The sequence below is a fragment of the Danio rerio genome, chromosome 3, assembly GCF_049306965.1.
Source record: "Danio rerio strain Tuebingen ecotype United States chromosome 3, GRCz12tu, whole genome shotgun sequence".
NCBI classification, from domain to species: domain Eukaryota; kingdom Metazoa; phylum Chordata; class Actinopteri; order Cypriniformes; family Danionidae; genus Danio; species Danio rerio.
This window is the reverse complement of record NC_133178.1, coordinates 35,308,945-35,332,802: the sequence shown is the minus strand read 5'-3', so window position 1 is coordinate 35,332,802 and position 23,858 is coordinate 35,308,945. Positions and strand designations below refer to the sequence as shown.

Here is a 23,858-nt window from a genome sequence, read left to right as displayed (position 1 = left end):
CACACTGGTCATCGTGGCAATCAAGATAGCCCACTGTTATTGTATCAAAATAATAATACTGCAGCTTGTTTTTTCTGAATGAAACAACCTACCACCTGGTAAAAGTTAAATGTCTCCTACGAGACGCTGTTTCGATAGGCTGCAGGTCCGTCTGTCAGAGAGGGGCGGACACCAGCCCGGACTTTTAAATGGTGTTAGGTGTTTTTGAGCTCGGCTAACTCTGACGGACAGCGATACAGCTCGTGTTCGTGGGAGGGAAGGTGCTGTTTCGCTCACTGTGGGCGTTGTATTTGAGGTGTGTAGCCTACCTGTCTTGGAAGACGCTTCGGGTACTTAGTTGAACGACAGGGATCTTTACTTTGCCATCTTACTCAGACGGGTGTTGGAGAGACTCTGCAGCTGTCATCATGTTCAAGAAAAGGCAAACCAAGAGTAGCGCGACCATCAGTGAGAAAAGGTAAATGGCAGACGGACACTTTTACACTGTTTATGTTTCATCGCGTCATTGCGGAGCGCGCGAGTGCTGTGACAGGACTACTGTACGCTTCATTACTGTCGTCGGTTTGCTGTACATTAGCCACGTCGCAGAAGATAAGTTATGTGTTTTAAAATCTGACTTCATGGTAAATGTGTTTTTTGGTTGCTTGAATGAAAGTTGCTGTAGTAAGGTGTGGCGCTGCAACAGGTTGGATAACTTTCTCTGAGATACACTTCATGTTCATCTCGCCTGGGTTGGTCCCTTTTAAAGCCTAAAACTTTTTAAAAGTTTGTTGTGAAAAGGCTACACTGTTATACAAAAAAAGTTAAGGTAACTCAAATCATTTAAGTTTAAAGCTAATCCTAATGAGTAGGCCCACTGTGAACTTAATACATTTGAGTAAATGAAGTAATTTGAGCATAGTAAAACCCAATAAATAAAGAGAACTCAAACCAAAGGAGTACTGTAAAACCCAATAAGTTGAAGCAACTCAAACCGTTTGAGAAAACTGATTGCCACAAACCACTTGAGTTTAAAAAACGAATCTATATGAGTACTGTGAACTTACTCCATTTAAGTTAAAGTAATGAGGTATTTAATTAACTCATTACCTTCAACTCTGAGTTCAAAACTATTTTAAAATGAGTAGAATTAACTTTCAGTAGCCTAAATTTTGAGTTAACTACACTCATTTCATTTGATAAAGTTGACTGTTGGGTTTTACAGTGTATTGGATTTATTTGTCTGGTTTTAGCTTTAACTTTACAAAAAATAAATATATGTAAAATTATTAAGTAAAAATGGAGTAGGCTATATTTTAGGGTAGCCTACTTTTAATAGTATGGTAAGTGTGCACTATTACATATTTAGCTTGAGTGTACTAACAATAGCTTGGCACACTTTTTAATTAATAAAAGTATACTTTTAAGTGTACATTCAAGTGTAACAATTTTGATTAGCGTTGAATACAAACTTAGTTTATAACTAGTTTCATTCATAGTTACTGCAGATAGGCCTACAAGTGAACACATGTATACTAGTTAAATACTGTTAGCACATTTTTAGTTGAAAGTACACTTTGTCTCAAACTACTAGTTTTGTAGCACACTTGATTGTTTTCTTTAAGTGATCTTAACCTAATATTTATAGCTTAGTATCTATGAATTATTTTTTTGCACTTTATATGTCCTACTATGTTCCTATTTAGGTATCAAGATTTATACTTAACATATACCTTTAACAGTACTTTAGTACATTATGTTTTGAACAAATTAGAGCAATAAACAATAGTAATTTACATTTTATACAATAAAATTTTATTTCATTAATCATTATTGCATTTATTATAATGTATTATTATTAAAATACATTTATTTATAAAAAATAATTATCAATTAAATTTTATTGTTATTTAATGTTACTTATAATATTTATTATAATATATTAATATTATAATATGTTTATAAAATATTTTAATATTGCTGTATTATTGTAGTTTTTTTATGATTTTTGTTTATTATTATTTGTTTTAATATATTTATAGTTCTCAAGTTACACCTCAGAACAGGCTGCAGTCACTGTTTAAAGAGAGCTGATTGGTTAAGGGTACTAGTGCGATCTTATAGTGACAAGTTCAAGTTCAAACAGGCATATATTGCAGATGGCTTGAGAGATGAGTCTAGCCTTGAGCTTCGCTTCAGCAGAACTCAGTACTGGACACCAATATAGTGAAAGCGGTGCAGATTATGGGGGACTTTGCTCTAAGAATATGGTTTCAGTTTGAGTCAAAATAATTTTATTGGTTACAGATGTAGCAAAAAATGAGGTTTTCCTAAACACATAGTTTTCTGTCTAAGTCATCTTTGGGTGTTGTTCAACTGTGCTACGCATGATAGGTCACTCAGTGTCAAATGTGCCAGGTTTTGTGACTTGTCTGTCCGCTTTTGACAGAAACAAGGCATGGCTTGCTTAGATATGACCAGTATTTGCAGTGAGCTATAAAAGGACAAAACCTTAGGCCATTTCATAACACTGATCTTGAGATGTCCTGATTTCTTAGTTTATGTTTTTGTATGTGTATGTTTCGGATATGGGAACACCTCTAGGGAAGGGAACTGAGCATCAAATAATTACTTGCCCCACCCAGAACTCATTTCAGATCAGATTAAATATATTCCTCTAGACAGAATTACAAATGTTGCTGCTTGTCCCATTACATAAATCTGGCATTTTTGTAACTTTAATTTTTTTATTATATTTCATGTTTATTTTAATAATAAAAACAATTTAAAAATATTAAGGAGATAGTACATACAAAAATCTAACTTGTAATTAATCACTCATGCTCATGTAACTTGGTGTAATTTAATCATTACAATTACTTTAAAACTTTAAACTAATATTCTACCTTGGGTGTAATTAAGAACATATATCATGTCAAGTCAGCATAAATATACTTTAAAACATTAAATTAAGAATTATTTTCAAATCTATATAAAATTGAGAATGGTGAATGTGAGTAATTGTAAGTGAATGTGAGTAATAAACTATTTATTAGTCTTTTAAAATTGGAGTCAAGTTTCAATGACTAAACATTTTTAATTAAATAATATTTTGAAAAGAGAAATTTAGTGAACATAAAAAATTTGGAACTAGTTACTAAATAATTACATGGAGCTGACTTTTCACAGTGTATAGTACTCGAATAAAAAGTTGTTATTATAAGAATTTTTTATTATTTTTTGTCTTTTTTGCTGCTTAAATAGTAACAATTGTAACAGCATTGTTTATATAGCTTAATTCGTGTTTCACATACAGATGCAATTGATAATAAGACAATGTCTCTTTATCTTTTTTTGCATGTTTGCTCAGAATAATTAAGTACACCCCGTTTTGAATATGAATATTGAATATAGGCAATGTATTTTGGTGCATTTAAACAAAACAGATTTATTAAACAGATATATTTATTAAAATAATATTTTAGTCATCAAACATATTTAGAAATTGAAAGAGAATACAATTAAATTCAAGCTAAATATTGCAAAAAAAATTACAACCTTCAATATTTAAAAAAAAAATTCTCTTCATTTTTCCTCTTTTGTAAATTTTTATTTAATATTTTTCTATAACAAATTTGGGAGTACTAGTTTTTGAACCCCTATTGTGAGTTATTTTGTTAGATAAACTCCAGATTTGGCTTCAGAACTGACAAATCTCATGTATGTGCACAGATATAATATTGTATAGCTTCCTATTAAAAATATGACTTTAAAAGATTGATTTGTGAGGGTTGTACTTCTGTATGCTGAGCACTGTATAGTGGCACATTAGTGAAACCTGTTAGACCGGTTTGAGTTTCTAACACCCTCATTAAAACCACCAACTTGTTGTAATTATCAGCCTCATTTACATATCTTACTCAGAACTCCCTTAGCTTTCTTTTAGATCAAGTGAAAACAAAACGGTTTTGTTTTCTGATATTATAATTTAATCCTATTATAATTTAATCAGTTGTCAGATATTAATAACTGGCAATAACTCGCTCAAATGTCATTATTAAAGATTCTCACTATCGGATGATAAAATAACACATTTTGTCCTAAAGGCAAATACAGCCCAAGGAGTGTAATTTGATTCAGTTAAACACAAGTTTAGTCATGTCTTCCATCCACTGTCAAAACAGTATTTCTCTAGAATTTGCAGAATGCAGTAAAAACTGTGCTGGGCTGCAGCTTTTGTGTCAAGTAGAGAGAATATTTAGTTTAGTTTTTTTGTTAGCACACTGGTTCCCTCAGCAGATGATGCGGATTGAAAGTGTTTCAAGTCCTGTATTTATTTTCAGAGCATCTCGGCATGACAGATAAAGTGAAGTGAGGTTTTCTGTCCCAGATCCCAGAGATTCAACATAACAAACCTACTACACCGGCAGCAGTATTTTGGGAAAATGCAGACTGATGTGTATTTATTTGGCTTACTGAAAGTATATCAGACTGCTCTTCTCAAAACAAACTCGCTGTTGTTTCACCTCAGACCACCCGAAACTGATTTGGCGAGCCTGATCGACAAGTTGCAGAGGAATGCAGACAAGGTTGAGAAGAACATCATTGAGACGGAGCAGAATCTCAACAAGGTGAGAGCAGCACGACAGCTTCAGCGGATTATAAATCATAGTGTCGGCTCTCTTGCTGAGTTCACAAAATTAAGCATGTTAATTTCCCTTCAAACATGTTGGGTTATTTTCGGTAAAATAATGGAAAATAAGTGCCAGTTATTTAAATGTCTTTATTTGAATTCATTCAGGATGTTTAGCACTTTATTTCAGTCACACATTAGTTTAAGTACCAATTCCCACTATTAACGATTAGCTTAATTCCTGCTTATATATATATATATATATATATATATATATATATATATATATATATATATATATATATATATATATATATATATATATATATATATATATTTCTAATGACAGATTTATTTTGTCTTTGCCATGATGACAGTAAATAATATTTTAGTTGATATTTTTAAAGACACTTCTATACAGCTTAAATTGACATTTAAAGGCTTAACTAGGTTAATAAGGTGAACTAGGCAGGTTAGGGTAATTAGGCAAGTTATTGTATGATGATGGTTTGTTCTGTAGATGATCGAAATAAAATTAGCTTTAAGGAGCTAATAATTTTGTCCCAAAAATGGTTTTTAAAAAATTAATAACTACTTTTATTCTAGCCGAAATAAAACAAATAAAACTTTCTCCAGAAGAAAAAATATTAGCCAGAATAGTATTCAAATTCATTTTAATATGGGCCGCTATTGGTGTTTCACACCTTTTTATTGGTGTTTTTTTTTTTTTTCAAGAATAAGGTCCAAGATTTAGAATGAAAGTCACTTGTAAAATGTTTTCTCTATTTAAAAACAATACAGAAGCAAAAGATGAAATTTCCTACGGCAAATTGCAACATTAAAATATTTGTTAACATTGGCCATTACGCATTAGCTGATGTAACGCCAAAGCCACAGCCAACAGAGGATTCCGCTTGGTCTTAAAGCCTTTTTAAGGGGTTATTTTCACTATTTATGATGGCATAGCAGTCAAACTTGGACAAATGAGCTAATGTATAGGAAAAGATCTGGACCGTGGTCAATGAAGGGTGCGTCTTCTGAATCGACCCAAATTACTGTAGCATAGACCCAAAATACAGATTTCTCATATAGAAATCAGTCAAGTTTGGTGAAGGAAAAATCATGGTTTGGGGTTACATTCAGTATAGGAGTGTATGAGAGATCTCCAGACTGGATGGCAACATCAACAGCTTGAGGTATCAAGACATGCTGCCCGTTACATTACAAACCACAAAAAATGGCAAATTCTTCAGCAGGATAGCGCTCCTTCTCATACTTCATATCAAAGCTCCCGAAAGCAAAGAAGTTCAACATGCTCCAAGATTGGCCAGCCTAGTCACCAAACAAGAACATTATTGAGCATGTCTGGGGTAAGATGAAGGAGAGGCATTAAAGATGAATCCAAAGAATCTTGATGAACTCTGGGAGTCCTGCAGGAACGCTTTCTTTGCCATTCCAGATGACTTTATAATTAGGGATTTGAGTCATTGCAGAGATGTATGGTAGCAGTTCTCCAAGCTAATGGGAGTCCTACACAATATTAATTGTTTTTCCACTGCAGCATGACTTTATATTTTATACTGGACATTATTTCTGTTAAGTGACAAGACTTTTGTCTAAGCAAAGTCAGACCTTACGGTCCTAATTAAATAATTAAAAATCAAGGCATGATAATACTTTATTTTGCTATCATATTTATTTTAATAAATTCACCAAATGATTAACTAGACGTCAAGTTATTATTTGTTGTTTCTAAAACTTGGATAGGCGACAAGACTTTTGTCAGGTAGTGTACAGCTACACTGAGTAATAATATTGTTACATATCAAGTCTGGAAGGCCATTAAGTTGAACAATCCCTTTTGTTGCATAAATATCTCTAATCACATTCCTCACTGATGTTCTCAGGACATCAGGAAGATCAATGAGGGCAAGCCGCCTCTGTACCAGGAGGACACCAGCAAAAGGATCGCAAACTCCCTGGATCTGCTGAAAAGTCTGGATGATGACGCAGCCCTAGCCGTCCAGCTGAAGCACCCTCAAGGGGAGATGATTGAGAAAGAGTGAGTCTCTACAGCCATACCATCAAACCCAAATCTCCATTAATATCTTGCTAAACAATCTGACTAATATGCTGTGAACGACTCTTTTTATTTCTCCTCGATGTAAAAGCATGAGACAGCTCCGAGTGCGTGTGATGAAGCTCCAGGATGATCACAATCGCATTTACAACACCACTCGCTCCGAGCAGGTTCCCACCGTCAACTGGGGGAAGATGATCGATGAGAAACTGGTGTGTATATACAGTAAACACGCTGTACTTCTCTTTCCCTCGTTCTTTCTTTTATTTAAAATACATGGTTTCAAATGATGATATTGTGTTTTGATGCAGGCAAATTTGAACAACAAAGGATTTGGACAAGATCTGCCCACCGTTGAGAATGAAGTGGAGGAGCATAATATTTTTCATAGTGAAGTGGAGGCACTGGCTCCGTACGTCTCTGGAGACCGGGTACATATTTACTTAATACTTCTGAAGAAAAAAGAAACATATTTGATGCACAACTGACATCTGTGTCTCTTCTGCATGCTTTGTTTAACAGGACAGTTTGGATGGCCAGCAGGCGAGGTACAACAGACTACTGGTAAGATGTAATTTTTTGCATTTAAAGTCCCTCTGAAATCCAAACTAGGATAGTATCAATATGATAGTCTTGATGTTATCTAAAAACATGTGTATTCTAATTTCATATTTGGAAAACATAAGCATTCCGATCTGGCAGTTTCTCACCAATATGCATCAACAGTGTTTTATGACATCACACTACACTTCAGTTTCTCATCAGATCGTCTGACCAATCAAATGATCTCTAGTCTCTGACATTGCAAAATGCTTTTCTTGCTTAGATTTTTTTGTCTTGTTTCTAGTCCAAATATCAAAAAAATTGATAAATTAAGAAGCATTATCTAGGCAAGCAAAATGTATTGTCTTGTTTTAAGAAATAATATGCCAATATTAAGTGAGTTTTTACTTAAAACAATCAACCCCACTCAATGTTTGTGCTGCAAAACTCCCCTTACTGTAAAACACATTTTACTGGACTGTCTTGCTTTTAAAGATTCTAGAAGACTTTTTTTATGAAAAGAACTCTCTTAAAGACAATTTTAGCACAGTGACACCAGAATTCTTTTTAGGATTCTTATCATGTAGTAGTAGTAGTAGTAAAAACTTTATTGTCCTTGACAGGAGAATTGTTATGGGCATCGCCATATTGCTGCAGACACTCACTAAAACAAGCAATAAAAAAAACAATAGAAAATACAACCATTTCAAAATGTATAGTGCTAATTAAGATATACTCTTATTAAATAAACCCACTGACACAGGTACACAGGATTTCTGATAGCGGTTTAACCTACACTTTGGTACTTTATATCTTCTACCAGAGGGAAGCATTTCATACTGTGGAAACAAAAAATGAGTTGGATCGTTTACAATCCTTTCCACCTGATTGAGGACACAGTTCTCATATAAAACTTGAGGATTAAAATATTCATCGTGCCCGACAATTTTCCATGCTGTCTTTAAGAGATGCATCAGTTTAGATTTACACTGAACAGATAGGTTGCCAAACCACGCTGTGATGCCATACCTGACAATGCTTTCCAGAACTGCTTTATAAAACAACATCATGAGCTTTTTTTATTATTATTAATTATTTTTAAATATTAAATATTATTTTTTATTAATTAATAATTTATTTTATTATTACTTTAATATTATTTTTTAGTAATATTCTATTAATACTAAAAATCCTATTTAACTTGTGTATTCATTTGTTTGTTGTTCTTAATTGTTTATTTATTATTGAATTGTTCTTGCCATGAAAATAGCCAGGGTTGCTGACATGGTAATAAATAAAAAATATATTACATTAATTAAAACAAGCAAAATAATCTGCCAATAGGGTAAGAAAAAAAATCTTATGTCAAGAGGAAAATCGAGATTATTTTGCTTGTTTTAAGTAAAAACTCACTTAATATTGCCATAATATTTCTTAAAACAAGGCGATGTGGAATACATGCGATACACTAAGTCTAAACTAAACTAAGTTTTACACGCAATTACAATTTTCTAAATGGAAAATGTCACATAGTTGATTAAATAGAAATGAAATGCCATTGGCTATTTTAAAGCAGAGGGGCTATCCAGTAAGTTTCAGTTGAAAGTACATCATAAAACAAAGTTGCGCTCTTGAAAGCACTTTTGGGGACTTTTATTTTGCAGCTTAGTTATGCGTGGATATTATAATGTTTTATTCTTAAAACATGTCTGTTTGGCTTTGTCCATTTCAGGCAACCTCCACGGCACGGCAGAAGAACCTGCTCAGTATGAGGGACTACATGCAGCGCTGCACCAACGAGCTCTACTGGATGGACCAGCAAGCCGAAGAGCGAATCGCATATGACTGGAGCGACAACAACCTGGATTACCCAGCCCGAAAGAGGCAGTACGAGGTAAGGCTTAGAGTTAACAGCTATTTAATGATAGGTAATGCATAAAAAAAGCATAATTCTAAGAGTGGAGATTAAGCGCTTTCATATTCAAACCTCCTACAAATTCTGTGATCACAGAGCTGAAACACGCATACTATGAAAGGTAATTTAAATGTGTACTTCATCAGAACTTCATCAGCAAGTGTCTGGAGTCTAAGGAGAAAACTGTCACCCAGCTGAATGAAGATGGAGAGGAACTTATTGAGCAAAACCATCCGGGAAAAAACGTCATTGCGGTAACATTAATTAATTTGGACCTTAAAATGTTTTTTTTTTATTTAAAACTGCTTTTTTTCTAGCTGAAATAAAAAAAATAAGAAAAAAATATTATCAGACATGCTGTAAAAATTAATTGCTCTGGTAAACATAATTTGGGAAATATTAAAAAACCAAAAAAAAAAAATCAAAGGGGGGCTAATAATTCTGACTTCAACTGTAAATGATTATATGATGCACACATTTATTAGCACTGTGTGCATCATTGCTGTATATATATTTTGCTTCTTCTAAATTAAGTTGTGTTTTTAGGCACACATGGATGCCGTTCATTCAGACTGGAAGGAATACCTCAACCTGCTTATCTGTGAAGAAAACCACCTCAAGAACATGGATGACTATCACAAAGTCAGTTTGCATTAGGCCCAGTTGTTTACTGCTCTGTTGTTTCACTTTTGCTTTTCAGTCTTGCTCATTGCACTATTTTTATTTGTCCAGTTCCAAAAGGAGGCAAGAGACACCAGTGACTTGATGAAGCGCCTGGAAACAGAGATCAACCAGAAGTATAATCCTGAGTTCAAAGACATGTATCAGATGGAGGGTCTGATTGCTGACCTAGATGTAAATATATTGCATCTATTGGATTTTTCACTATTTTTTTTAATTCATATTATGTGTATGGATAACAGGCAAGCCATTTTGCTTTGGTGTCTGCATTAAATTATATATACAAAAGTGATACACATTGAATGCATGCACGAAGCATCTACTTCAATGTTTCAATTATCTTTTGGTGAAATAAAATATGAAAATATGAGTGAAATGATGATCCATCTTCATGTTTATGTACAAATATGTTTAAATATATCAATGAAGAAGCAACGCTTCTAAATTTGATTCGATTTTAAATGATTGCTGGCACACGAGTGAAACCTATTGGATCCAAAGTATGAAAAATAACAATAAATAGTTTTTCATTCGTTTTTTTACTTTTTTAGTATTATTGTGTATTTCCAGTGCTATTTCCAGAACAGGTGATTTAAAAAAAAAAAAAAAAAAGAAAGAAAATGTCAAATCTCAAAATGATCCGAGGAACATATAAGTTAAATAATGTCTTTTAATATTATTCTTATTCTTTTTTGCTATTTGTCACACTGAAGGACAATTTAATGTAAACACTGGAAAAATTACACTTTGAACAAACTTTAAATAAAAATGACTGTCATTTGTTACAGCTACATTTTTTTTTCCCCTCAAAGTATAATTCAACTTTGTTTCAAATGATAATATATATTTTAATTTAAATGAAAAATATTTATTGTAGTTAAGAAAAAACTTACATTCACGCAAAGTAAAAATACTGTTTCATATCGAGACACTAAATATATATTTTACCATAGATCAAAGTGTAATCATGCTTTGGACCAACCTAAACATGACTGTAATTAGTTACAGCTAAATTTATAAATTACCCTCAAATTATAGTTAAAAATTTAGTTCGTTGGAAAATATTTATTCTGGAAAAAAATATGGAAAAAATGGAAAAAAATACATTGATTCAAATGTTAAATATTGTTTTGATAGACGATGAATTTATTGAATTACTTTTGTTTGACTCAAAATCTAAATCCAAGTAAAGTTGTACTTTGGACTAAACCATAATAAATACATATAATGTTAGTCTATGCTATTGACAGTTATTTAATTTTTCAATAATTAGCTAAAGTATAGCTCCTTTCAGTATGGATTTAAATATGCAAAATGGTGAAGAAACACACATTAGAAATACACTACCGGTCAAATGTTTGGGGTCAGGGTTTTTCTTTTTTTTTAAGTTATTCTGTTCATCAAGGTGGCTTTTAGAAAATATTAAAATAAAATGTGTTGATTATTTATAAAACATTTAAATTTTCAATTTCAACATTAAGATTTCTTATTGTATGTCGTTTCAAATGAAATGATTACTCCAGTCAGTATTGCTTTTATTACTATTAACATTATTATTAATACTAATTATCATTATATTACTACTAACAATAATAATTAATTTTGGAGGGATTTCTGAAGGATCATGTGACACTGAAGACTGGAGTAATGAAGCTAAAAATTCATCCTTAATCACTGGAAAAATGATTCAATTAAATGATAAACTACTTTTGAACAGTTATTTTAGAGTGCAATAATATTTTTGACCATTTTACAGGTTTTACAAACCTTTTTCATGTGGTCACATGACAATAAATCTGCTGCTGTAAAGTAAAAATATTTCTTTGTGCAAAACTAATGTTTTCAAGTTTACCTAGGTGGTCCCTTTTTTTTTTTTTTTTTTTTTTGCTTAAAAGTAAATTGAATAAAACGTCATAATCAAAAACCATAATTTAACATGACTCCTAATCCAATATAAAATGTACTTTGAATGAAAGACACTGTAGATTAACTTTTTTCAGTAAATGTTAATAATAAATTGCACAATAATCATTAATTTTTTAGGAAAACATTATTAAACAGGACTCATTTTAATGTAAGGGGAAAAGCTATATAACACGTACTGTTTTGATACAGGAAAACACCCTTTTCATTTTAAATCTTTTTTTTAAAGTGTGTTCACTCTATATGAAACTATTTGTGTTTGCATTGACAGGATCAGGCAAAGGCCATGGACCACTTCGACGAGCGTCTGAAAAACCTCCAGAAACGCAGCTTGCAGGTTCTCCCTCTGAAGTACCGCAGGGAGACTCCTCAAAAACTGCTCCCTATCGAGGCTCTGTGTGAATACGATGCAGAAGAGGTACGCAGTCTGAGCTCTACATGCACACAGCTTATAGCTCCTCTAATACCAGTCAGTGAAACATCATGAGTAAGCGAAGAAGAAAAAAATGTTATGCTCTCTCTCTCTGTTCGGGTTTTGGATTCTCCCATTTAATGTATTTAAATCCTTAAGACGGCCTTCACCCAAACGATTCATCTCATATAAACCTCCAGAGACGTGCGCGGGGGGATTTTGTGCGGATTTCTCATTTATTTTGCAGCAGCAATATCAAGTTGAAACAGAGCTTACTTTGCTTATTTTGTTCAACACAGGGTTCAATTTTGCGAGGGGAGCGATACACCCTGCTCAGGAACAATGGGCCCAAATGGGACGTGAAGGACGCTAATGGACGCACCATGAGCGCTCCAGGAGTTTGCTTCATAATCCCTCCAACCGACCCTGAAGCTGTGGCCAGTGCTGACAAGTGGGTATTCCTCCATATCAGGATATACAGCTAGGAGAAATAAAGTGAACCCCTTTTGGACTAAAATTTTTTAGTTATGTGTTTGAATAAAATATAATAAGCTTTGTTTCATTCTGTAAACTACTGATGACATTGCTTCAGAATTAAAAAAATATATACAGTTGAAGTCAGAATTATTAAACCCCCTGAATAATTAGCTCCCCTGATTATTTTTTCCCCAATTTCAGTTTAATGGAGAGATTTTTTTAACACATGACTAAACATAACAGTTTTAATAACTCATTTCTGGTTTAAACATTTTTATTAATTTTCAGTTTTTCAAATGAGAAAGAACAACAATACAAACCCCTGACCCTTACCAATCCAACAGCAGGATAGCGCTCACATTAGCCAAAAATTAACAGATGTATGTATGTATATATATATATATATAATGTTTAAAAAATACCAACATATAACCATACATACCATATACAGCAAAATCAGATTATTTGAGATTTTTTTTCAAATAATCAATAAAAGGTTGCCACACCTTAAAAAATTTCCCCTCCGACCCCCTTAATGAAAACCCAATTTTTTCCAAATAAAGACAAGACATAGTTTCTCTAATTCAGTGGGAGGACGAGAATCCTTCCATTTTAGCAAAATAGCCCTTTGTGCTAATAAAGTTGAAAAAGCTATGATTTTACTCTTTGAAGAAGGCAACTATATTTCCTCTGAAGTAACCCCAAACAGTGCCACCTGCGAATCTGGTTCTAGCTTGTGCTGAAGAATCACAGATAACGAATCATATATTGACCTCCAGTCCACAGCATGTGAAATAAAGTGCCTTCAGCACAATTACATCTATTGCACTGAACTAGTACCAGGAAACATTTAGGCTAATTTAGTCTTAGAAATAAAAGCTCTGTGCACTACTTTAAGTTGAATGATAGAGTGCCGGGCACACATTGATGATAAGTGAATTTCATTAAGAATATCGTCCCACAGATCATTCGAAATCGAACCACAAAGGTCCTTTTCCCAAGCATAATGAATAACTAATTTCTAATAACTGATTTATTTTATATTTGCCATGATGACAGTAAATAATATTCAACTAGATATTTTTCAAGCTTAAAGTGACATTTAAAGACTTAACTAGGTTAATTAGGTTAACTAGGCAGGTTAGGGTAATAAGGCTTTCTCCAGAAAACAAAATATTATCAGACATACTGTGAAAATTTCCTTGCTCTGTTAAACATCATTTAGGAAATATATAAAAAAAAAAAAAAAATCAAAGGGGGCTAATAATGTCACTTTAAGCTGTATAGAAGTGTCTTGAAAAAATATATAGTAAAATAATATTTACTGTAATCATGGCAAAGATAAAATAAGTCGGTTATTAGAAATGAGTTATTAAAACTATCATGTTTAGAGATGTGTTGAAAAAATCTTCTCTCCGTTAAACTGAAATTGGGGGAAAAAATAAACAGGGGGGCCAATAATTCTGACTTCAACTGTACCTAATAAATCCACTAAATCTGCAGAATTGTCATGTCATTTTCACAATTTATACATTTCCAAGTGTACTTATCCTGAAATCATCTTTGCAGTCTGATAAACCAACATAAAAGCATCAAACAGAAAGTCGCCAGCAGCAAAACTGCACTACAGGCCCGACTGGCAGAGCTCAAGAAGGAGAGTACAGGAGGTAAAGGCTTGCCTCTTATGTTATAATAAACTATGCAGAGCTCTTCCAAAGAGAGAAAAACGCTAAATTTGCTTCTTCCTCCAGGCGCAGATAAGCAAGAGCAGCAGTGCCGTCAGCTGATGGCAGGACTGGATAAAGTTGTCAGCGATCTGGATAAGCAGGAGAAGGCCATTTACTCTCGTGTGCGCCCTCCACTGGAGCAGACGCGTCCTGTGCAAGACAGCGCTGATAGGCTGCAGGACATCAGGGTACAGATTATGACTGTACTGCATTAGACTTGTCACAAAGCTTGAATATTGATGCACTTTTGTTGGTTTGATTGCTTCTAGTTTTGTAAAGTCACTTTCATGTTTTCATGTAAATTTCATGTGCACGTCACGTTTGCACAATCACAATATAAAGTGTAAAATAAGATAAATTCTGGGTTGTTAGATGCAAATTTACAAATCATTGAAAAAAGCTTGAATCATACTAGATGTTAACTCACAATTGTGTGGGGTTAAAAAGCTGAATTGAAAACATGTGTCAGAGAAGAGATTTCTGAGTTAAGATTTTACCCTTTTTATTGGAATTATAATCATTTTTCTTAGAATGTTTTTTCTCTGACAATGCTGCATTTTTAACTTGGTTTTAAAAAGTTAGCATCACACATTTTGTTGATATGTGAGGAAAAAACATTCACAGTTGCCAGATCTACAATATTTTATGCTGTCACAGAAATGGGCATCAACATATTATTGGGCCGTCATACACAAATGCTAGATATAAATGTGTGAAAGCAAACAAACGTCTGCAATATAAACATAAAAGCATTGCTTCAGATCCTGTATTTCTTACTCTAGTGTTTTCTTCACAGGACATTACTTCTGCTGTCAATAAGATAGAGCCAGAAAAGTCTGCAAAAGTAAAGGAGGCTGAGGCTTTCCTTAAATCCTCCCCGAAATGCGCAAGTGCCCCACAGCTCTACTCCAAGGTGGATGATACTAACAAGAAATACAACAAAGTTGATTTGCTGCTGAAATGTTCAACTGACAAGTGAGCATACCCCCTTTCATTACAGAGTCATGAATGCCACACATGATATATCAGGGTCTAAATCAGCTTATTCCTAAAGCTATCATTATTAAACAGCCTTAAAAACACATATTTAAAGATTTACATTTTTCAATTTGCAAATATAAACCTTTATGTTCCTTTCTATACCGATTTATACACCAAAGCATGAATTGTGTACCAAATCCTGCTTTGTTTTGTAGACTGCAGAACTCCTATCAGCTGGAGAACTCACTGCAGAATGGCAAAACTCTGCTGTCCACTTATGAAAACAAACTGGCAAGAGAAGAGACTGCCCCATCTGACCCCGCTTCAATAGAGAAGACCCAGCGCGAGTTGGCGGTAAGCATTGTAATCAATGATACTTCTTTCTCTTGATCTATTTTTTCCAAACAGATTCATGATGCACTGGTGTTTGCTGTGCTCTTGTCTCTAGGACATCGCGTCTGAGCTGAGAAGCAAAAGATCTATCATCACACAGACTGAGCAGAACCTGAGAGACGCTAAAACCAGCTGCAGTAACATGACCAATAAAGTGCAAGAGCACTGTCCTGATATCGAGAGGCAAGAGGCGGAGGTTCAGAAAATGACCAAACGCTTTGACAACCTGAACCGACAGACAGAAGCAAGGTGAGCTCATTGGTTAATCCGGCCCTGGACACAACTGATATAAGCAAACAGGTTGTTGAAGGTAGGAAGGAGAGTGTCTAAGCATGGTTAGAAGAAACAATGTGAGATGTTGGGCAGTTTATGAACTTGTACCACCCTCCATACTATACTTTCCTGACTCCGATTTAGTAGTTTTATATAAAGTGTATGATGGACAAACGTACACCAGAGTAGATCTGCTGCAAGTCATGGATTTAGCATGTAGTGATATAGATGAGGAACCATGTCAGGGCTGGATATGGCACACAAGAGGCTTCTTCCCCCATAGCTTCAGGACAGACCATATTGGATTACAAAGTGTTCTGGTCTGACTCGGCCCAAAGAAAAGAAACAAATTGATTTATGTTTCCACCTTTGATTTTTGTCCCTTTTAGTACTGTATACAGAAATACAGTGCATTGTAGGCTGTATACTATACAATAAACAAATTGTATGGCCCCGAACATTGAGATTAAAATGTAGTTCTCTTTAAGAACTATGTTTTAAATAATGGGTTTTCTGTATTGTGTTGTATTGTCCTCTGACTACTTGATAGTGTATATCATTTTGATCACTCTGTTTATTAATTGAGAGAAGTGCTTGATTTTGAACACAGGTAAAACTGTTTTGAAGCAAAAGATTCATTTTGCAAGAGAAGGTCAGAGGTTTTGTTAATAGTGCTTGAGGATGAGATTTTGTGTTTAATGGTGTAAGTATATTGAGCAAGGGTTCAGAAATTGTTTTAGAAATCGAGAAAAACTGCCATTACTCACCCTCATGTTGTTTCAAACTCCTGAGATTTTCATTGATCTTCAGAACACAAAATAATCAGAGAGCTCCCTCATCCTTCATAGACAGCAAGGTCTCTGACTCCCGATTCAAAGTTCGGAAAGGTACCAAAAACTTCCTCAAAGCAGTCCTAATGCCTTCAGTGGTTTAAACAGAATATTGTCGAGCTACAAGAATACTTTCTCTCCTCATTGTCAGTATATTATGTGCATTCATGTGCACTCATGTATGGACCCCATGGGTGACTTTCTCTGCTGGAAACAAAACAAGGGAGCATCTGAATACATCAGAGCTCAAGACATGAATGTGCACCTTATACTGACACTGAAGAGAAGAAACTGATGAATAAAGTTGTTGTTTTTTCTTTTATGTGTGCACAAAAGTATTCTCATAGCTTAATAATATTGCAATTGAACCACTGAAGTCTGTTTTGAGGATGTTTGAGGGAAGCTTGCTGTCTATGGAGGATTTAGATTTCATCTAAAATTTCTTAATTTGTGTTCTGATAATGAATGAAGATCTCGGGATTGAAACAACATGAGAGTGAGTAGTTACATGAGGTGATTATATAACATAATTTTAATTTTGGGGTGAACTAACACTTTTATGTCATGGTGACTCTTTATTATAATTAAATATAGTTCATTAATCATTATTTTTTCAATATATAAATTTACTATTGTTACTGTTAATTTATGGTTGGTCCAAAAACTTAATTTTGTGTTGATCTTGAACAAAACAACTACATAAAAACATACCATTACCTAAATTATTTAGTAAGATACAGTATAGATATGAAACTGTTGTTTATTGTTAGTTAAGCATATTGCAACAAATGGAAACAATCTAACCTGATTGTAAAGTGTTACCATGCTTATTTTACATAAAAATATAATTATTTTTGTCAATTATATCCTAAATTGTTTCATAGATTTTACTTTTAATTATTTTAAATCCATTTTTCAGATCACAGCATCTGCAAAGAGCTAAAACAGCCTACTCCAACTACCACAATGACTATGAAAACCTCAATAGCTGGCTTTCCCGGATACCAAACTATGAGCCACGTGAAACTGATGACGTTAGACAGATTGACTCAAAACTGAAAAATCAAAGAGTGAGTCTTGAGTTTTTCCTGCCACTACTGACTTCATTATGAAATCATGATTTATATTTATTAACCAAAACTATGTATTAAATTGACAGAATCTGCTCTCTGACATCGCGAGGAAGGAATCAGACCTAAACAATGTGTCAAGAAATGCGCAGCTTTATCAGCAAGCAGTAAAGGTATGAAAAAATCACAATATAGTACTTGCAGAGCATTATTCTACAAACTTGTTTATGCAAAGCCACATGGACGCCATTGTGTTTTGGCTTTCAGGACTATGAAAATGAAGCAGAGCGGTTTAAATCCATCCTCGACCTTGAAGACGGCTTGGTTCCCCAGACATACAAAAGGAGCAGACTTGAATCTCCTGCCATGAAAGTGAATAGAGAGGTGAGCATTTTTGCATCTAGCATACTTTGTAAACCGTCACATTGAGGAAATAATTATACCCTTTTTAGCCTTTTAAGCTACTTAATCCTATGTTTTCCTAGAAAATTTAAATATTCAAATGATGTCATTAGTAATCCCTTGAAAAAAAAACAATAATTAATTTATACACTTTGCATGAAAAGTATGTTTTAGGGTAAGTCACAATTTTGTAAATTGAATTAACATATCTCTGCAGTTGTCAACAGAATCAGTCTAGGCTTTAGCACGTTCTAGGATTGTTACTGTACTTACAAACTCTTATTTTACACTTGTAAGCCTACTGGGCACAAGACAAAAAATGTTTTTTACAGGAATGGTTACTTTTCGTAGCATTAATTGTAACAATAAACCTTTAATTTAGAGCAGTATTCACTTTAATAATCATTGCGATTGTCACTGTAATTTGTCACAGAAACTTTTCAGTGCACCCTCTATGTGTGTAAGCAAATGTACAGTATACTTAAATGCATTTTATTATCCAATGGTCACTACTGTTACCATCACTGTTTTTACTTATTCTATGACCACCACACTCAATACAAAAACACTTCATTTTAAGATCTTTATTATATATTTATTTATATTTAAGCAAACTTTATTAACCTTTTGATTCTCTGGTGTAAACGGAAGTTAAACTGCTCCAGTCGCATGAAAATGTGCATTAACCATGTGACACTTCACAAATTTGATTGAGATATTTTTTTCGTACGTGCAGGAAATGCTCAAGTCAGTACTATTTTTGAAGCTTTTTAGATTAGAAGGTCTCTTTACAGTCACTGAAACATTATTGTTGTGTTCTGAAGGAATCTGCAATTGAGGCAAAATTCACCGAAGTAAATGCTGTGAACAAGCAGAGACTGCAGAACCTAGAATTTGCCCAAAGCCTTCTTAACCAGGTAAAACATGTTATTGTTCTGTATTATGTATATTCCAAACCATAGAGTAGTCTAAGGATTGCTCATTTACTTTAACGCATGCGATATTTTATAATTCTTTACAGCAACCAGAGGTTACAATAGTCAGGCAAGATGTCCAAACTGTGAGATCGTCTGCCCCAGGAGAAGAGCCCTGGAGAATCAAAAATCAGCTCCAGGAAGAAATTCAGCGCAGAGACCAACTAGAAAGGGAAATTCAAAGTGTCCAAAGTGACATCTATTTCCTGGAGGGCCAGAAACCACAGGATACAATTGTCAAGAAAGAACTTGTCAAGAAGGTGCCGGACCCTCAACTGGATGAGGAGTACCACAGAGTTCAGCAGAAGCTCCTGGATGAAAGCAGGACCACTCGGATCTTAGAGAGTGAACTGGACACCCTCCGTGTGAAGCTGCGTGGGATTGAGACCGAAATGAAAGAAGGAGCTCAACAGTACACAGTTAAAGAGGTGCTCCGCATTGAGAGGGACAGGGGACAGGAGGAAGAACTCAGGAGACTACGAGAAGAGCTGGAGGAGGTCAAGCGGATGAAGATGGTTAGAGAGAATGAAATCATTCAGATTAGAAAGCAAGTGACTATTCTTGCAGAGGAGAAGAGCAGGGAGCAGGAAATCATCAAAGAGGAGGAAGTCATAAAGGTTCAAAATGACCCTCAGCTGGAGAGTGAGTACAGAGTATTGCTTGAAAGAAAGCAAAAAGACATAGAAACCCGTAAGGAGCTTGAAGACGAGCTTCGATTCCTGCAGGAAAGACTAAGACGTCTTGAAAAGGAAAAGGCAATGGCTGAGGAAAAGATCTCCATCAAGGAAGTCCTGAAGGTTGAGAAGGATATTGCTTTGGAGAGAGAGGTAGAGAACCTGAGGAGACAATACGAAGATGAAAAAACAAGACGCAGTGCTGCGCTAAGAGAGAGAACAGACCTCCAGCGCAAGATCACCAGCCTGGAGGAAGAGAAGTCAAAGGTCATTATCCAGGAGAAGGTGCGTGAGATTGTCCGACCTGATCCAAAGGCAGAAACAGAGGTGGCGAATCTTCGACTTGACCTGGTGGAGCAGCAGAGAAGGTGCAGAGATTCAGAGCTTCAGCTGAGGTCCCTTCAGGATGAATTGACAATGCTGAGAAACAGAGGTCCACAGATTGAATACAAAGAGATCATCAAAGAGGTCATCAAATACAAGATTGACCCACAAACAGAAAGAGAGCTGGAGCAACTCAGAAATGAAATTGTGGACAAAACCCACCAAACAGAGAGGTTCGAAATGGAGATACTCCAACTCAAAGACGAGATTCAAAGATGGAAAGACACCAAGCCTCAGATTCAGACCAAAGAGGTTGTGAATGAAATCCTGCAATACAGAGAAGATCCTAAAACCAAGGAGGAGATCGAAAGCCTCAAGCGGAAACTGGCTGAGGAACAGAGGAAACGTTTGGAGCTGGAAAATGAAAGGGCCCTCAGTGAAGAAAAGATCAGGATCAAGAAGATCGACTTGTCACAGGTGAGGGAGAAACTTGTCCAGCAGGAAGTCGTGAAGATGGAGCTGGATCCACTCTTGAAGTCTGAATGTGACACCTTTTCTCTAAATATCAGCAATGAGCAGAAACAGAGAGAGATCTTGAAAGAAGAGCTGATCAGGCTCCAGCGTCAAAAAACTGAACTGGATGTTCAGCTTGAGGAACTGGAGCGTGAACGTAGAGCCCGCAGGGATGCGGAGCTCGAAATTCAGAGGTTGAGAGTGCGGCTTAATGAACTTGAGATCAGGGACAAGGAAAACAGAGAAAAGGTGACAGTAAAGCAAAAGGTTGTCCTTCAGCAGGACCCTCAACAAGAAAAAGAGCACTCTATCCTGCGCCTTCAGGTTGAAGAGGAGAGGCACAAGCGCATGCTCTTGGAGAAAGAGTTCAACGCCTTGTTGCAACAGCAGGAGATACTTGAGAGAACAGAAGTGCGTGAGAAAGTTGTGCGAACTGAAAAAATCCAAGTTGAGCGAGATCCAGATGCTGAGATGGATATTATCAGGCTAAAGAAAAGCCTTGAAGAAGAGGAAAGACGACGTCGTGAGCTGGACCAAGAGATTGTCACCCTAAACACAAAGCTTTCAGAAATGGAATTCACCAATACGAAATCATCAAAAGAACTCGACTACATTCGTGACGAAAGCAACAGGTTACAGCAGGAGAACCAGCGCCTACAAAACGAATTACGGAAGCTTCAATCTGAAATCGAAATCACAACAACAGAAACCAGACACATCACTGAGTCATCTCCGGTTGAGAGTAGCAGGAACTTGGAAATTCGAATGGAATCCTTGCAACGGGAACTTGCCGAGCTTAGACGCATCCGAATGGAGAAGGACGATGAAATCGAAAAGCTTCAGAAGAGTCTGGCTGCAATGCGAGTGAAGAGGGAACAGCGAGAAAGTCACCTCCGCCGTTCAATCGTCGTCATTGATCCAGACACCGGAAAGGAGATGAAGCCCGAGGAGGCTTACAAGCTGGGCCTAATCGAATGGAAAATGTTTGTCAACCTTCAAAGTCAAGAGTGCGATTGGGAGGAGATCACCGTCAAGGGTCCAAGTGGCGAGTCCTCCGTTCTTCACGACAGAAAATCAGGCAAGAAGTTTTCCATTGAAGATGCTCTGAAGGCAGGAAACATCACAAACCGTCAACTGCAACAGTACCAGAACAAAGAAATCAGCATCCAAGAGTTTGGCGTCATGCTGTCAGGCAGAGGCAAATGAATCCATTAATTAGACAAATACAACCAATTTTATATTCTGTTTACTAGTATTAAGATCTAGAGTAAACATGCAGTTTGCAGTCCCAAATTGCATTTTTTTATTCCCTTTCTCAATACAGTATGTATTTATTTTCAAATGCATTCTTATACCAATGCAAGAAGGTGTTTCTTTGGTTATGGTGCTGAATTTGGGTTAATGTTTCTAACGCTATTCCTGAAATGTTTTCATTGGAGTGTAGCAGATGAGACACTATGATCATATTTTACTGAAATCGAGTTCAGTTTTACTGTAATCTGATCTAAAATATGCATACAAGTGTGTGCCTTAATGATAACGTAAGGACCCTATCTGTCTCTTTTCATGCACTTTTTTTTTCAGCTGTGTCAGATTAATCTGTTCTCCTTTCATGTTTGATTTGAGATTAAAAATGAAATATGGATAAACCTGAGTGCTGTGTTCTTTCCCTTCGTCTTTATCATAAAGCAGTAAAAGCTCTTTTTGCAATCATTTTTAGTTCACAAAATCTACTTGAGTCTTTCATCGACTTTTTCACAACATTTACGCTCATCAAAATATTGAAAATATGTTTAATATATTAAAATTACTTTTGGATAGATTGATTGTTTCATCTTTCATAAGTAAATGTAAAATAAGAGCATGAGGCTGAGGGTGTGACCCATAGACCGCATAATAGACCTCACCACTTGACCTGTGAGTGGATTATGATGTCAATTTGTAACTTCAAATTAGTTTTAATCAGATGCTTGTATCCTAGAACTTATCTTCAGAAATATCTATCTGAGCAGGTTCATGTGGTATTTATTATTAATATATTATTATATATATATTAATATATAATATAATTAATATATAATTATATATTAATATATAATATAATTATATATAATATAATTAATATATATTATTATATGTGTGTGTATATATATATATATATATATATATATATATATATATATATATATATATATATATATATATAATATTTTCTATGTATGCGGTGTGCATTGAGGGAATTTATTACGCATAATAATCACCTTCCACACATATAACATCATTTCAAAGTTAAAAAGTTGGTATCAGGTCTGTAGCCAGGGTGCAAGGGTTGGTTCTTTTATTTCTCAAAAAGTGGACTAAAAAGTTATTCACCTTATTTTCTATCTAATTATGAGGTTAATACTGCATTTTAAAGATTAGCACTATTTTTGCTGGATTAGTTTGTCAAACGGACATCGTAACTAGTTTTTGATGTACCCAAAGCATTTCCTAAAGATTTAGAATAAATAAATATGAGAACGATATTTATTTTTAAAATACAAAAAAAAATTAAATCTGTTAATTTTTTTACATTTATTAGGCGAATAACGAACCAGCTGGCATATTCAATTTTACTCTGCTGAGTGTGGCACGGTGTGACTTCAGAATGGCACGCCATGCCAAATTCGGTGTCCCAAATTATGTAACTTACAGCAAACACAGAATTCCACTTAATCTTAAAACCTTTTTTGATTTTTTTAAATTTTTTTTTTTACAATTTACTATGGAATAGCAGTCGAAATAGGGCAAATAAGCCCATGTATGGGACAAAACATCTGGACCTTTTTCAGAGAGGGTGGGTCTTTCGAACCACCCGAACCCACCCCGCGCTGCGGGCCTGTGGATACCACATAAACAATTAAAATATAGTCTTGGTTTTATATATAAAACAACTTTTAATATAAAATAAAAAGAGTTTCATTTCAATATAACGCATTGAGTTTTCGTACTTTTTAAAAATAGTACGCTTCTAAATATTGTTGTCGTAAATTAATTTTTTACTCGGAAATCGCT

General features: G+C 34.8%; 1 protein-coding gene across 3 annotated transcripts; it reads left to right on the top strand.

The window, feature by feature from the left end:
• Window positions 1-212: 212 nt before the first annotated feature.
• On the top strand, window positions 213-22,455 carry ppl (periplakin). Of its 3 annotated transcripts, none has more exons than NM_001137666.1 (22): window positions 213-457; window positions 4,511-4,610; window positions 6,520-6,674; window positions 6,784-6,904; window positions 7,004-7,123; window positions 7,215-7,256; window positions 8,968-9,129; window positions 9,297-9,404; window positions 9,697-9,792; window positions 9,883-10,005; window positions 12,026-12,172; window positions 12,466-12,617; window positions 14,213-14,310; window positions 14,401-14,558; window positions 15,167-15,345; window positions 15,567-15,705; window positions 15,800-15,993; window positions 17,767-17,917; window positions 18,007-18,090; window positions 18,185-18,301; window positions 19,144-19,236; window positions 19,341-22,455. In NM_001137666.1, the coding sequence occupies exons 1-22, from the start codon at window positions 408-410 to the stop codon at window positions 22,008-22,010; spliced, it is 5,259 nt and encodes a 1,752-aa protein (NP_001131138.1). In that variant the 5' UTR covers window positions 213-407; the 3' UTR covers window positions 22,011-22,455. The 3 variants fall into 3 exon arrangements, with proteins under 3 accessions (NP_001131138.1, XP_005164160.1, XP_073796065.1); XM_005164103.5 differs by having other exon boundaries at window positions 14,395-14,558; window positions 19,341-22,453; XM_073939964.1 differs by having other exon boundaries at window positions 4,323-4,610; window positions 14,395-14,558; window positions 19,341-22,453.
• Window positions 22,456-23,858: the final 1,403 nt, after the last annotated feature.

Bases quoted from the DNA above. Each gene is read 5' to 3' on its own strand.
- ppl (XM_073939964.1), top strand. From the start codon at position 4,425: ATGCAGACTGATGTGTATTTATTTGGCTTACTGAAAGTATATCAGACT. The intron at 9,130-9,296 runs GTAAGGCTTAGA...GTACTTCATCAG, and splicing joins CCCGAAAGAGGCAGTACGAG to AACTTCATCAGCAAGTGTCT. The intron at 9,793-9,882 runs GTCAGTTTGCAT...TTATTTGTCCAG, and splicing joins ACATGGATGACTATCACAAA to TTCCAAAAGGAGGCAAGAGA.